This window comes from Amborella trichopoda, chromosome 9, assembly GCF_054954075.1.
Source record: "Amborella trichopoda isolate Santa Cruz 75 chromosome 9, AtrichopodaSantaCruz75HAP2 v2.0, whole genome shotgun sequence".
In the NCBI taxonomy this organism is placed as follows: domain Eukaryota; kingdom Viridiplantae; phylum Streptophyta; class Magnoliopsida; order Amborellales; family Amborellaceae; genus Amborella; species Amborella trichopoda.
This window is the reverse complement of record NC_142344.1, coordinates 1,391,687-1,404,128: the sequence shown is the minus strand read 5'-3', so window position 1 is coordinate 1,404,128 and position 12,442 is coordinate 1,391,687. Positions and strand designations below refer to the sequence as shown.

At 35.4% G+C, this 12,442-nt stretch overlaps 1 protein-coding gene and 1 pseudogene across 1 annotated transcript; both read right to left on the bottom strand.

The window, feature by feature from the left end:
• Window positions 1-3,247: 3,247 nt before the first annotated feature.
• Window positions 3,248-4,792, bottom strand: LOC105420919 (pentatricopeptide repeat-containing protein At3g62890 pseudogene; annotated as a pseudogene).
• Window positions 4,793-12,004: 7,212 nt separating this feature from the next.
• LOC18437561 (uncharacterized) lies at window positions 12,005-12,442 on the bottom strand. The gene has a single exon (XM_006847768.4). It carries the CDS (start codon window positions 12,440-12,442, stop codon window positions 12,005-12,007), a length of 438 nt encoding a protein of 145 aa, XP_006847831.1.

Below are 12,442 nucleotides of genomic sequence, written 5' to 3'. Positions count from 1 at the left end.
GTATTTTGTTAGAAAATTTTTAGTAATTTGACCCATAGTGCTAGTGGGTGAAGTAACCAAATGTCTCTGCAATTTCAAGCCTGAAACAAGAGATTTTGATTGACAATCATGTGGTAGGATTTGAACAGGAAATAAGGTTGTGGTAGGATTTGAACAGGAAATAAGGGTGCTTAAGTGGGGGCACAATTACCAAAATGCCTTTGCTTGTTTGGAGTTTCGAATTAGAACATTTGCACTTTGGATATTTTGAATGAAATAGTCCAGGAGTTTGAATGAAATAAACGTTTGAAGTTTACCACTTTGTTGATAAATTGGTTGATTTAGCTCATCGAGGTTTTGAGGTGGTTTGAGTGTTTTTTCTATATTTTGTGTCGTGTAAACTTTGTAGTATGTGTATAATCTTTTATTACCCTTCATTTGAGGAATTACAATACATAGAAGTATTTGGCAGGGACGTAGGAATATGACATGTATTTAACAAAAATTAAAACTCCGAAATTGAGTGAGTAGGATAGGGTTAATTATAGGAGTAGCATGTCAATGAGCACTTATCATATTTGGTTCATATACCCTGTGGGTATTTTATATTTTAAACAATCAAAGTAAAGCGCACCTTAAAACCCTGCTTGAACGTGCGGTTCTGGTGCTGGAAAAATTTAATATAGCTTTTAGATCTATTTCCAACCGTAGTTATGAAATTTGAAGCTTAAAAAAATGTGATACATTGAGTATTTTACAAACTCTAGAAAATCTTTATAGTCGCTAGTACGAAATATGGATATACTCCTTTTTCTTTGCATCTATACATTTCAAGGTTGATATGGATACACTCTTTTTTCTTTGCATCTTTGGATTTTTCGGGTGCATTATACTTCTAAGTAGTGATTTAAAAAACAAATAGGTGACCCGAATCGGGCATCTATAAAACCTATCTGGATCGGTGAATCGGTGATCCGAATCCGAAATCGACTGAATCGGTCAAATTAAGCTTTAAAAAAAAATCGAAAAAATTATTAAAATTCATTATAAATGTTGTTTTTTAGAAATACAATAAGAAATGAGTGTATGCCATTAAGAATTTTCATTTTTTTGTATGAATATGCGAATATTGATATGTTCTTTCCTTGTATGAACTATTGTTTACCATTTAATTTATATCATGCAAAAGGATAAGCAAAGAATTATCATGGATTAAGTATATCATCATACATGGATTACAATACAATAACTTTATATTTTTTTACAATAAAATTTTATTTTTTGACAAGAAAAAGAAATTTTGTTGTAATACCTTTCTTCTTTTCTTTTTTGTAAAACAAAAATATTTATTTGTTTGTAAAAGAACTATAGCAACCTAGGCAAGATTTGACCTTGCAACATCAATCAAACTAAAACAACATGCTAACCATTACGTCAAACATTGTGATACAAAGAAGCCATTTAATAATTATATCATATTTTTTTATTATCTATTATCTTAGCACAATTGTCTCACGTCAAACCCACAGAACAAATTTGGTAAGGATAAATAGTCTTCTGCACCAATACGAGTTGCACGTGAAACGTATATAGCAGTGTTGGTTTGTGATGGAGGAGCAAGAGTCATTGGCTAGTGGCAAATCATTACATCTTTTGGCCATAGAACTGGCGGCAATATATATCATTTGGCCACAAAACCGGCGGCACGCCATTACTGTACAGAATTACGTCATTAATTACTGTTTAGACTCCCTTCAAGTCTTAAAAAAAAAAAAGGACATTGTCTAGAATGCAACATTTATCATTTTTCTCTTTTCTAATAACCCTATCATATAGAGTCTTAAAAAAAAAAAAAAAAAAGGACATTGTCTAGAATGCAACATTTATCATTTTTCTCTTTTCTAATAACCCTATCATATAAATAGAATTTGATTGGTCTATTTTAACTTGTGAGGTTCACGTGAGGAGGGAGAGACATGAGGGTTCAAGGGACGCTGTTAGAGAGAGGAAAACGTTCATGTTTGAATAAATGAAATAAAGAGGAAAATGTTCATGTTTGAATAAATGAAATAAAGAAAGAGGGAGCTTTTTTAAATGAAAGGGCCATGGATTATAGACTTAAGGTATCGAAAAAAATCTGTTTTAGGTACTTCTTGGTTGTCAACTTCAATTATTTTTTGTTTCTACTCTTGTTATTACTAAATTTGCATATCATATATTGTCTTAATTTGGCTAAATTTAAAATCTTTATTATCTAGAGTACCCCTTCAAAGTTCTACTTTGTGTTGGATGCCATCTTTCATAAATTAAAGCTGTCATTCTCAAATAGTATACACCACATTATCTCATCTTGTAGATGCCTAGTTAACTCGTCCATAGCTAAAATAAAGAGATTCGGGCTGAATGCTGATGATGCAGACTTACTACGATTGAGAATTCACTTGTTTCTCCATTAGTTGTCCTCACATTAGTTAGTGCTCCCTTATATACGTCTCTCACTATGTCAATATATCATTTAAAGGTTCATTCTTTTCCAATACCCACCAAATTAATTCTCTAGGGAACTTATCATATGCTCTTTGTAAAACAATAAAGACTATATGAAGGTCCTTTCTCTTCTCTCTAGACTTCTCAATCAATTGCTTAAGTAGAAAAATAGCCTCATGTGATTGAAAAAAAATCATCATCATCACGTGACCTTATACCAACTATATGTGGTAAGGCTATATGAATCCTATTCTTCTAATACAGTTTACCAATGGCGATACATTCGATAAGACCATAAGTTATATATATTTTTTTACTACTTTCATTTATGTCCTTTTGGACTTTCTCATTGTCCTTTTAACATCTTCTACTTGAACCAAATCACATCTCGTAATTAGTACTGTATTAGGTGATTAAACAAATAAAAAATAAAAATTGTAATTTGAATAATGGAAAAGGCGCAAAAGGGGTTAACCGTTGTTTTCTTCTAACTTGGAAGGATTCCATGGAAGGGGTTTATTTGGAATGATTATTTCTGAGAAGGGAATATGTATCTTTTTCCCTTTTTCTATTTATTTTTTTTAACACCTGTATAACATTCTTAGGTCATATCCATTAACATACAAGGAACCCAAATTTCGTCTTTCATTCCATCGTGAAATTCAAAATTTATGGCATCAGTGAGGTTATGGATCTTAACAGAGCAGAATAACGAACCAAAATTCATGTAGCCGACCCCAATTAATTGAAAAAAAACTATGATGATGATGATATTTATTACTTACCAATAGTCCTTGCAAGAGCAAGAACCATCTTCAAAATGGTGGAATCGACTTCGATCCCTTACAATAATTTTCCTGCCAAATAACTTTGACATCATTTTTGTTGCTGAATGGCAATCCCCACACACTCTAAGGTTCTTAACAACACGTATAGGCACACCAGGCTCAAGACTGATCATCCCAAAAGCCATTGCTAACTTCTCACTGTGATATAGCAATGAATTCTCTCTCTCCTCCTCCTCTAAGTCAAACAACACCCTTGAGGCATCAGGTGCATAACCAGCAAGAGCAAGCCTCTTACCCACCTCCTCCAATATTGCATGGATCTGTCTCATTTGTGGGTGCTCCTTCTCTCCAGTCACAAACGCATGAACATGGCCCTTCACCTCTATCACACTGCACCCTGGGGCCTTCTGAAGCCCTTTCTCTCTCATCATCTCTCTCACCCTCTTTGCATCGTCCCACTGATTTGCATTTGCATATATGTTCGATAAGAGTACATATCGACCGCTATGATGGGGCTCGAGCTTGATCAATGTCTTGCCTACCTGTTCCCCTAGCTCAAGGTTCCCATGTATACAACACCCATTTAATAAAGCGCCCCATATTGCAGGAGTGGGCTCAATAGGCATGCTTTCTATAAGCTTGTAGGCCTCTTTGAGCCGACCGGCTCGCCCCAATAGATCAACCATGCAACCATAGTGTTCTACTCCACGCTTGATCGAGTACACGGAAGACATGCGATCGAACTGCTTGAAGCCCTCATCTAATAGCCCCGCATGGCTACATGCACATAGTACACCGACAAACGTGACCTCGTCGGGTCTCTTTCTTTCTCTCTCCATCTCTAAAAACACCCCAATTGATGTTTCTCCATGGCCATTCACTGCAAGACCCATGATCATTGCATTCCAGGCCAATGTATCTTTGCTCGGAATCGTGCAAAACAGCCGAAAAGCTATTTCAACCCCCCCACACTTGGAGTACATGTCCACTAATGATGTTCCGAGAATGGTGTCAAGGTGTATATGGTGTTTATACACATAAGCATGGAATTGCTTGCCTTGAGCTAAAGCACCGAGTTCTGAGCATGAAGAGAGCAAGCTTGCAAGGGTGACTTCATCAGCCCTAAAACCATCATCTCTCATGGCTCGGAAGGCTTCGAGGGCCTCCTTTGATTCACCACAATGAACATGGCCCGAAATCAATGTACCCCATGATACCAAATCCCTCTCATGCATTTCATCAAACACTCGTCGAGCCTTCGCTAACTCCCCCGATTTCACATAGGCAGCCATTATAGCATTGCTAGAGACCAAGTTTGGCTTGAGCATTTCATCGAAAAATTTTCGGGCACGGTCAAGACTGCCACAATTCGCATACATTGTGATCATGGAGCTGGTTATGAACGAATCAATCTCAAGACCAAATTTCACAACACTTCCATGAATGGCTTCACCCGTTTTAAGAGAACAAATGCGACCACAAGATTTCACGACGAAAGGGAAAGTGAGATGGTCTGGTGAAACTCCTGCTTTCAGCATGTGGGTGTAGAGAGAGAAAGCTTGTTGGGGAAATGGCCCTTTAGAGGAGGCTCTTATGAGGGTATTGTATATGAATTGCTTTTGTGTTGGGCCGAATGGGTGGAGGAGGGAGAGAGCGTAGTCGATATCGAGGGGATTCGACAATGAGAAGGAGGCGAGCGGAGTGGGGAGAAGAGGAAGTGTGTCCGGAGAGAGACCGGCTGTGAGGATTTGAGCGTGGATTTGCTTGAGGTGTTTGATGGTGGTGCATGATTTTAAGAGAGAAAAAGTGTTGATTGTTGTGAGCTTCTTGCTTAATGGATGGCTGCCCACCATTTGAAAACACCATGTTCTTTCAACGGCTTCGAGAACTATTCACAGTTGCGACCACGCTCTCTCTTTCGATTCCCGCTTTCTCTAAATTTGGCCGGCTAACATATTTAGACATGGTTTCAACCTTATAAGTCATTGGAATAATACGATTAGAATAAGATGATTTTATTGTAATTAGTTTTATTTATTTATTTATTTTTATAAAAATCTTTCAAATATCTCTCTATATATGAATATCTTTTTATATATAATTTTAAATAAGCAATAAATTTATAATATCAAAATCAAAATCTTTATAGTATAAGTTAAAAAATGGGGAGAAGTTTGATTAGTAAACTAGAAATTTTAGTAATTGCAGTAGAAAATTTTGAATTATTGGAGGAGACTAAAGAGATATCTTATTTCAATTGAGCTTTTACTAATATCTTATGAGGATTATGTTGTGTGAAATTTTTAATTATGATTGTGTTGTATAATTTCTCATCGGTTGCCAATTATTATTTTTATTATTTTTGTTTTTATACGAGATGGTGTGTTACAACCCAAATTGGGGATAGAGGGATGTAGAAATTTCTTTATTATGTCATCAAGTTCTATAACTATTCAAATCAATTTAGATTTTCCTTTACTTTCATTTACCAATTATTAAATTTTTTTGTTTTTATATGAGAGTCAGATGAAGTCTACAACTCAAATTGGGGATAGAGGGATGTAGAAATTTTTTTTATTATGATTATAGTAGAAAATTTTCCTCCTACACCTATTCAAATCAATTTAAATTCTCCTTTTGATATCCCTTACTTTCACTTTTTACTTTAATAATTATACAATACAACATATAATTGAGAGAGGGAAATGTTTGTTTTAAGCTAAGATAGGGCAGAGAGATGTACGCCAAAGATTTTTAAAGATTCCCCGTCAAGCTAGTAATAGATTTTTCACCCCGACCGCGCATAATGGATTTCGTGATTTTTTTGAAAATCTCAGGTAATTTCTTTCTATTTCCTTATTATTAATGTATAACCAAACAATGTAAATGTCTTTCGTAATGGATTTCATGATTTTTTTGAAAATCTCAGATAATTTCTTTCCATTTCCTTATTATTAAAGTATAACCAAACAGTGTAAATGTCATATTTCTTTGTAATCTATTGTCACGTAATAAATTTACATGTACCCAAACTACCCCTAAATATCATGAACTTGGATATTCAGGACCTAATCTAACTCCGACATAGCACCATAGTAAACTAGCCAAACTATTAGTGCCAAACGTGGCAAAGAAAGAAGATTTCTTTTTTTTTTGAGGGAGTGGGGTAAGGGGGGACGGGTCGACCTTTGGTACAAGGAGGTCACAATTACTTATAACCATCTAATGTGAAATAGAAATTGGATAGCTTGGGTATGTCCAAAAGTTCGAAAAAATTCGTTTTGAACTTTGAGCTTGGTAAATGGAATAAATGCAACAACCAATGTCACATCCTATCGGTCAAAAGATTAATTGTGACCATTTTGTATCAAAGGTAAATAGTTTCATTGCATTTTTTTTTTTTTCATATATTAATTGTGAAAATAAAGGATGGAGGTTGTTATTGTTGGGTTTATGTGGCCTTTAAAGGCTTTATGAGTGTGTAATGAAAAACATTTATTATAATGGAACATAAACTCAGTGGGAGTGTGCTCCCTCGAGGATCATACTAAGCAAATGATGTTTGCTGATACCAGACTGTGTTTGACGATCTAGGCCAGTCGGTTGGAACACCCAAGGTACCTGGGCATAGAGAACAAACCGAAAAGGGTTTTGGGTTAGCCCTTCATGAGGTCGGAGCTTATGTCTGGATGAGTAAGCAGAGGGACTGTATGACCCTTGTATATGATAGTACGCCTACAGAGACGGGGGCCAAAACTTCATCGATGTTCTATCATACGGTATGCATATCGATAGATCATTTGGGAAAGCCAGATATCCACCCTTTTAGGGTGAAACGTATGTATGTACGAGAGATATCCCTATGCACTATAGAGTTGTGGTCGCATCAGGTCGTGGCGACCATGACTCGTCTCTAGAGGAGGACCTGTAATCTACAGACTGGGATTGCAACCCTTTGACTCATCGGCTAGACTTTGGTGACCTGTTAATGAGCCCTTGCTTGGACTATAGGTCATGAGAAACATTGGGTCGGTTCGATAAAGCAAGTGTGGTTTGCAGTCCACAGTTGAAGGTGGAGTGCCCCATGATCGCTGATGGAATTCCTGAACCATATGGATCCATTTCCCATCATATTAATTTAATTATGTTCATTTTATTATTGAAATTATTTTAGATTTATTATTTGAATTTTTATGAATCTTTTAATATTTTATTTATGATTTTTGGACTTATAAAAATACAATTATTGATTTTATAAAGTTATAAAAATTCAAATAGATGTTGTAAATTGTTTTATTTAATTTTAAAATGCTTATAAAAATACAAGAGGGCCCATAGTGCACATGTGCTCACCATGTGGGCATTGGGTCGGGCCCCATGTGCCACATATGGGTGGCACGCCCGACCCTGGGATGCCGGCTCTTGTTGCTTTGTGTTGACGTTATTTGACTTTGGTAACTTTGTTTTATAGCATGTAGTCAAATCTTGGAAGGGAAATATTGACTATATCTTATTTTGTTTATTGAAAGTATATCTTGACTTATCATATTTTTATGGAATATATGAGATGGAATATGCTACTCTATGAAATGAATAAAATTTTAATAGATTTAATTTATTTAATCTATATTAGTGGGAAAATAGTTTAAGAAAAGGGGGATAATGGTCCATGCACATTCCATAATGTTGATGACCCATTTATAGATTGGATGGCTCAGATCTCTTACCCTACAAGTCATCTTGATCAACGATCCATATTCAATCTTAAGAAAGAGGCAAACTATGAGAAACCCTAAAGAAACCTTAGACCTAAATTTTACTATAATAGGGGTGTTGTCCCATTATCTCAACACACATCTCTCTCCCATAAACTCTTTTGCTCTCCTCCTTAGGGGCCATGCCCCTCTCACTCCTCTCTTACTTTCTCTCTCTACCCTCTTATCTTTCTAACCCTCTCTCCTAAAGACCCTAAGGGGTACTCCCCAACCCTAGAGATTCTCCTTCTCTTTCATGACCTAATATAACCTAAGGGTTGAAAAAATGACGGTTTTGGCCTAATTATTCTAGAGTTATGGTTTTGTAAAGAAATAAGGGTGGATTACCTAGTTTGGTCGAAATTGGCTTTCTCGGTTTGATGTTGAACCTAGACTACTGATCCCGTGCTATCGGCATCGGATGTTGGTGACTCGGTATAGGGTGTAATAAGTCTGGTTGAGGTAATCTCCGGCATCTTCTTTTATTTCATACAAATTTATCTTTATTATCAAGCATAGTGTTTAGTTTATAATTGACATCAACTGATCGAGTTTTATTTTATTGTTAAGTTGCCTTTATTTTGAAATATTTATTGATTGTAATAAGACCATCTGTAAGTGATTTTGTTTGCCAAAGCAAAATGGGTAATTATTAAAAATAATAATAATAATAATTTATATTCACCGCCAAAAGGTCACATAGGTCTTTCTTTCAGTTATGAAGAAGCACAACCCCTCGAACCACCCGTGCCCCACCCTCAATTCCCTTTACCATGTATTTCATGAAAGTTTTTTTTTGCGCCATCAAAATATTATAATTTTTTATTTTTAGTTCAAAACTTTATCAAGCAGCCCCCATATCTCTACAATTCAAATTTCAATCTAATGAAATCCTTGAAGGGTTCAACATTTTAGGCTTTGTGGTAATTCATACTACTTACTAAGTATTGTAACACACTTTGATCTATTGGATTTCACATTTAATGGCTAAAAGCGATTGTGACATCTTTGAACCAAATATAAATGGTCCGATTAATATAAAAAAATTACTAAAAGTGATAATCTATTTTTATATCTAATTATAATTCGAATAAAATAGATATATAAATGCATGAAAATCTTGAAAATAGGCGGTTCATAAAATGTGTTGGCAGATTTACCATTTTTTAACATAAAATCTCTATTTTCTCCATATCCATACATATCGACATCGAAATGATCAAATAGATATTTATTCAACATTAAAACAACCTTTTAGAGGGATTTTTTAGCTGTACCTCATACAAAAATCTCTCTATCCCTGTCTCTTTGTAAGAAAACTCAGCGAAGTTCACTAAGACAAAGCACATAGGAACAAGTGGAGTTTTGTTGGTTCCTATCATTTAATATATTTTTTTGAAGACTTAGACGAGAGTAGTGTTCTAAAACCTAACTTAGTGAGGCAAGGAGATGGTCGGATCTGTGTCAGATCACTAGATTGGCAATCTAGATCCGGTAAGAACGATGATATAAATGTATTAAAAAAAGTTAATAAAATAAAATAAATAGTTTTACATAGTGGGATTTAAGGGGAACTAAGGCTATATACCATTTCAGACCGGACCGGTTCCCATCCAAATTAATGATTTGAATAAAACATCGCCTGATTTTTGAATACTACATAAGACTATAAAGAAACCTAAACCATCAATCATAACAGGACTCGACACCATGCCAAATCCCTATTTCCTAATTTTTTTCCCTGTCTCTGAAAAACCCAAAAAAAAGGTACCCCTGAAAACAAAGAGGGTACCCCTCCTCCAAACCATTTTCATGGTCTCCTCAAGAGTGGTGCCCTATAGATCACGTGCATCCCTACAAAAACATGATTATAAATCTCTCTCTCTCTCTCTCTCTAAACCATTAAGGCAAGGACAACCTTCTGTCAGGTCCAAAAGAAGAGTCCAAAAAGAGATGCCCCTACATACAAGGGAAGATTCCCGTTAGTCCTTTTGTAAAGTGATTGCCCGTGCCCCACATGAAAATAAAACGTAAGGGACACTGTCCCTTTCTCTCTCTCTCTCTCTTGAAAACATAAGAAGGTGCAGACACTGTCCCTTTCTCTCTCTCTCTCTCTTGAAAACATAAGAAGGTGCAGAGAGTACAGTACCCTGATGGAACAGAAAAACGCAGTACGCACATGGCATATCCTAATTTCCGTCGTGCCCCTACAAGTATTCATCATGACCGTCCTTTCTCTGAATGGACAGTGCATGAGCTGCTTGTCTGCCTCCCATTCTACACACTTTACGTACGCAATATTTCCCGAAATAGAAAAAGACTGTGCATCCTACTCACGTCGTCTTAACGCAATAACACAACCGATGCGGTTTGTATAGAGCCAAGCGTCTAAACAATCAAATTAAGCACTTCACATTAGAAATGTTGTTTCATTGCTGGAAATCTTTGTGATACAGCCTTCAAGTATGGTTTATCTCTGACTACAAAATTTTAAGCAACAAAAATAGTGTAGATGGAGCATGAAAACTTAAAAATTTTGAAAATTGACTGTACAAGATGCACCATTTTCAAAAAACGTTATAAGATGCACCATTTTCAAAATTTAAAATTCATTTTTGTCTCATTTCCATTAGTCTTGATATGATCAATTTGAGGATATTTTAGCATTGAAACAACATCTTGTAGTGAACTTTTTGAAATGGGCTATAATTTGATTGTTTAGAGCCTTGACTGAATATAATTTTTTTCCATTACATATGGGTGCGGTTTCTGTAAAGAGTGCAAAAATGTGATTTGAAAATCTTTGTGAAAGCCTTGAAATATCTGTGAACATGAAGAGGCAAGCCGGAATTCTATTAATATGGTGGAACCCGTTTCTTCCCATTTTTAGGACAATAAAAGAAAATTTCGTGATAAAATTTTTCTTGAAAAGGATCATTAATTTTCAGTATTTAAATGAGTCCCATATGTATTTGCCTTTTTAATATTTTAAGCTTACTAATGCCTAACTTTTTATATCTTTTATTTTTTCAAAATATGGGAACTTCAAACCCGTTCATTTACCAACAAAAAAAAAAGAAAAAAGAAAAACAGTCCATTTGAAACTTTTAAGTTGTGATCCTTTTTCTCACTAAAACTAGTGGTATTCTAGTAAAATAAAAACTCACGAAAAAAATAATATCAGCATAAAATATAAACATAGGGGAGTTTCAAATTCTGCAAAGTATTTTGGAAATTAATAAAATTTTCCCAAAATAAATATACATGTTTATCTGAAAATCAAAATAATCAGTATTAACCAACCATGGAAATTGAAAATTTTTTGGGTAATTAATAATGGAAATTGAATTAGTAACAGAAAAATCTATTCAGAGAAAATTAATTAATTCATTGAAGTTGTGATTTGATCCAATCTTTTAAATAAATGTGTGTTCTTTTAAGAAAACTTAAATTAAACCTTAAAAATTGAATTAGTCATCGAGAAAAACCCATCACCTTGAGTTTCTTTCCTGCCATTTGTAAGGACACTTTAGTACTAACTATCCGGAAAAACAGAAAAAATAAACTCCAAAATTTGCAAAATTATTGTGAAAAAGTTTTTGGACAAAATTTCCAAATAATTTCTTTTTGATTATACAGATTCCAGGCAAGAGATGAAATTAAGAAAAGAAGAAACTACGAAAAGAAAAATCCAAGAGAAATATAAAAAAAAATAAAATAAAATGTTAATACACTTCAAGGCTTGAAATTAATAATATACTACAAAGAGGCATCCAAAGAACAATTTCAAGAATCAATAAATGGGAAAAATACACTATACAATGTTGTATAGTGTATAGTATATGTAGGTCCTTACGTAATCAAATATGGAAAAAATACACACAAAATGGAAAAATGTTTATATTTCTTATATGAAAAAAGAGGATGGCGATTGCCGCGTATTGAGAGAGAGAAATGCGACGGATACCGCGTATTTTAGAGAGAGAAAGTGGTGTTTCACTGTTCTCTCTCTGAGATACTCCTCCAAAAACCAGTGTGCATCTTCTCCCACATGGCGTCCATCTCCTCCACCTGCTTTTCCGGTGACTTTTCCGGCCAATTTCCTGCGATTTCCGGCGAATTTTCCGGCCTAGTTGGGGCTGGTCTCACAGGGTGAACCTGCAACTCCGATCGATTAGGTATAAGCACGTCCTTCCTGCGCTTTTTCTCTCGCTTCTTTCTCCTCAAAGCTCTCTTGCAAAGACCGGCCGGTAACTTGACCATGGCTAAAACCAAGAGATTGACGAGGCCGCAAGGACAACAACAGCAAACAGCAGCGCACGAGGCCATGGTGCCGCCCGCTGTCTCTGCAAATCTCGAAGCCGAAGAGGTCTCTTTCCCCAACAACGGCTGACGCCGGCCTGAATCTGGCCGTGAAACCAGAGGTGGAGCCAT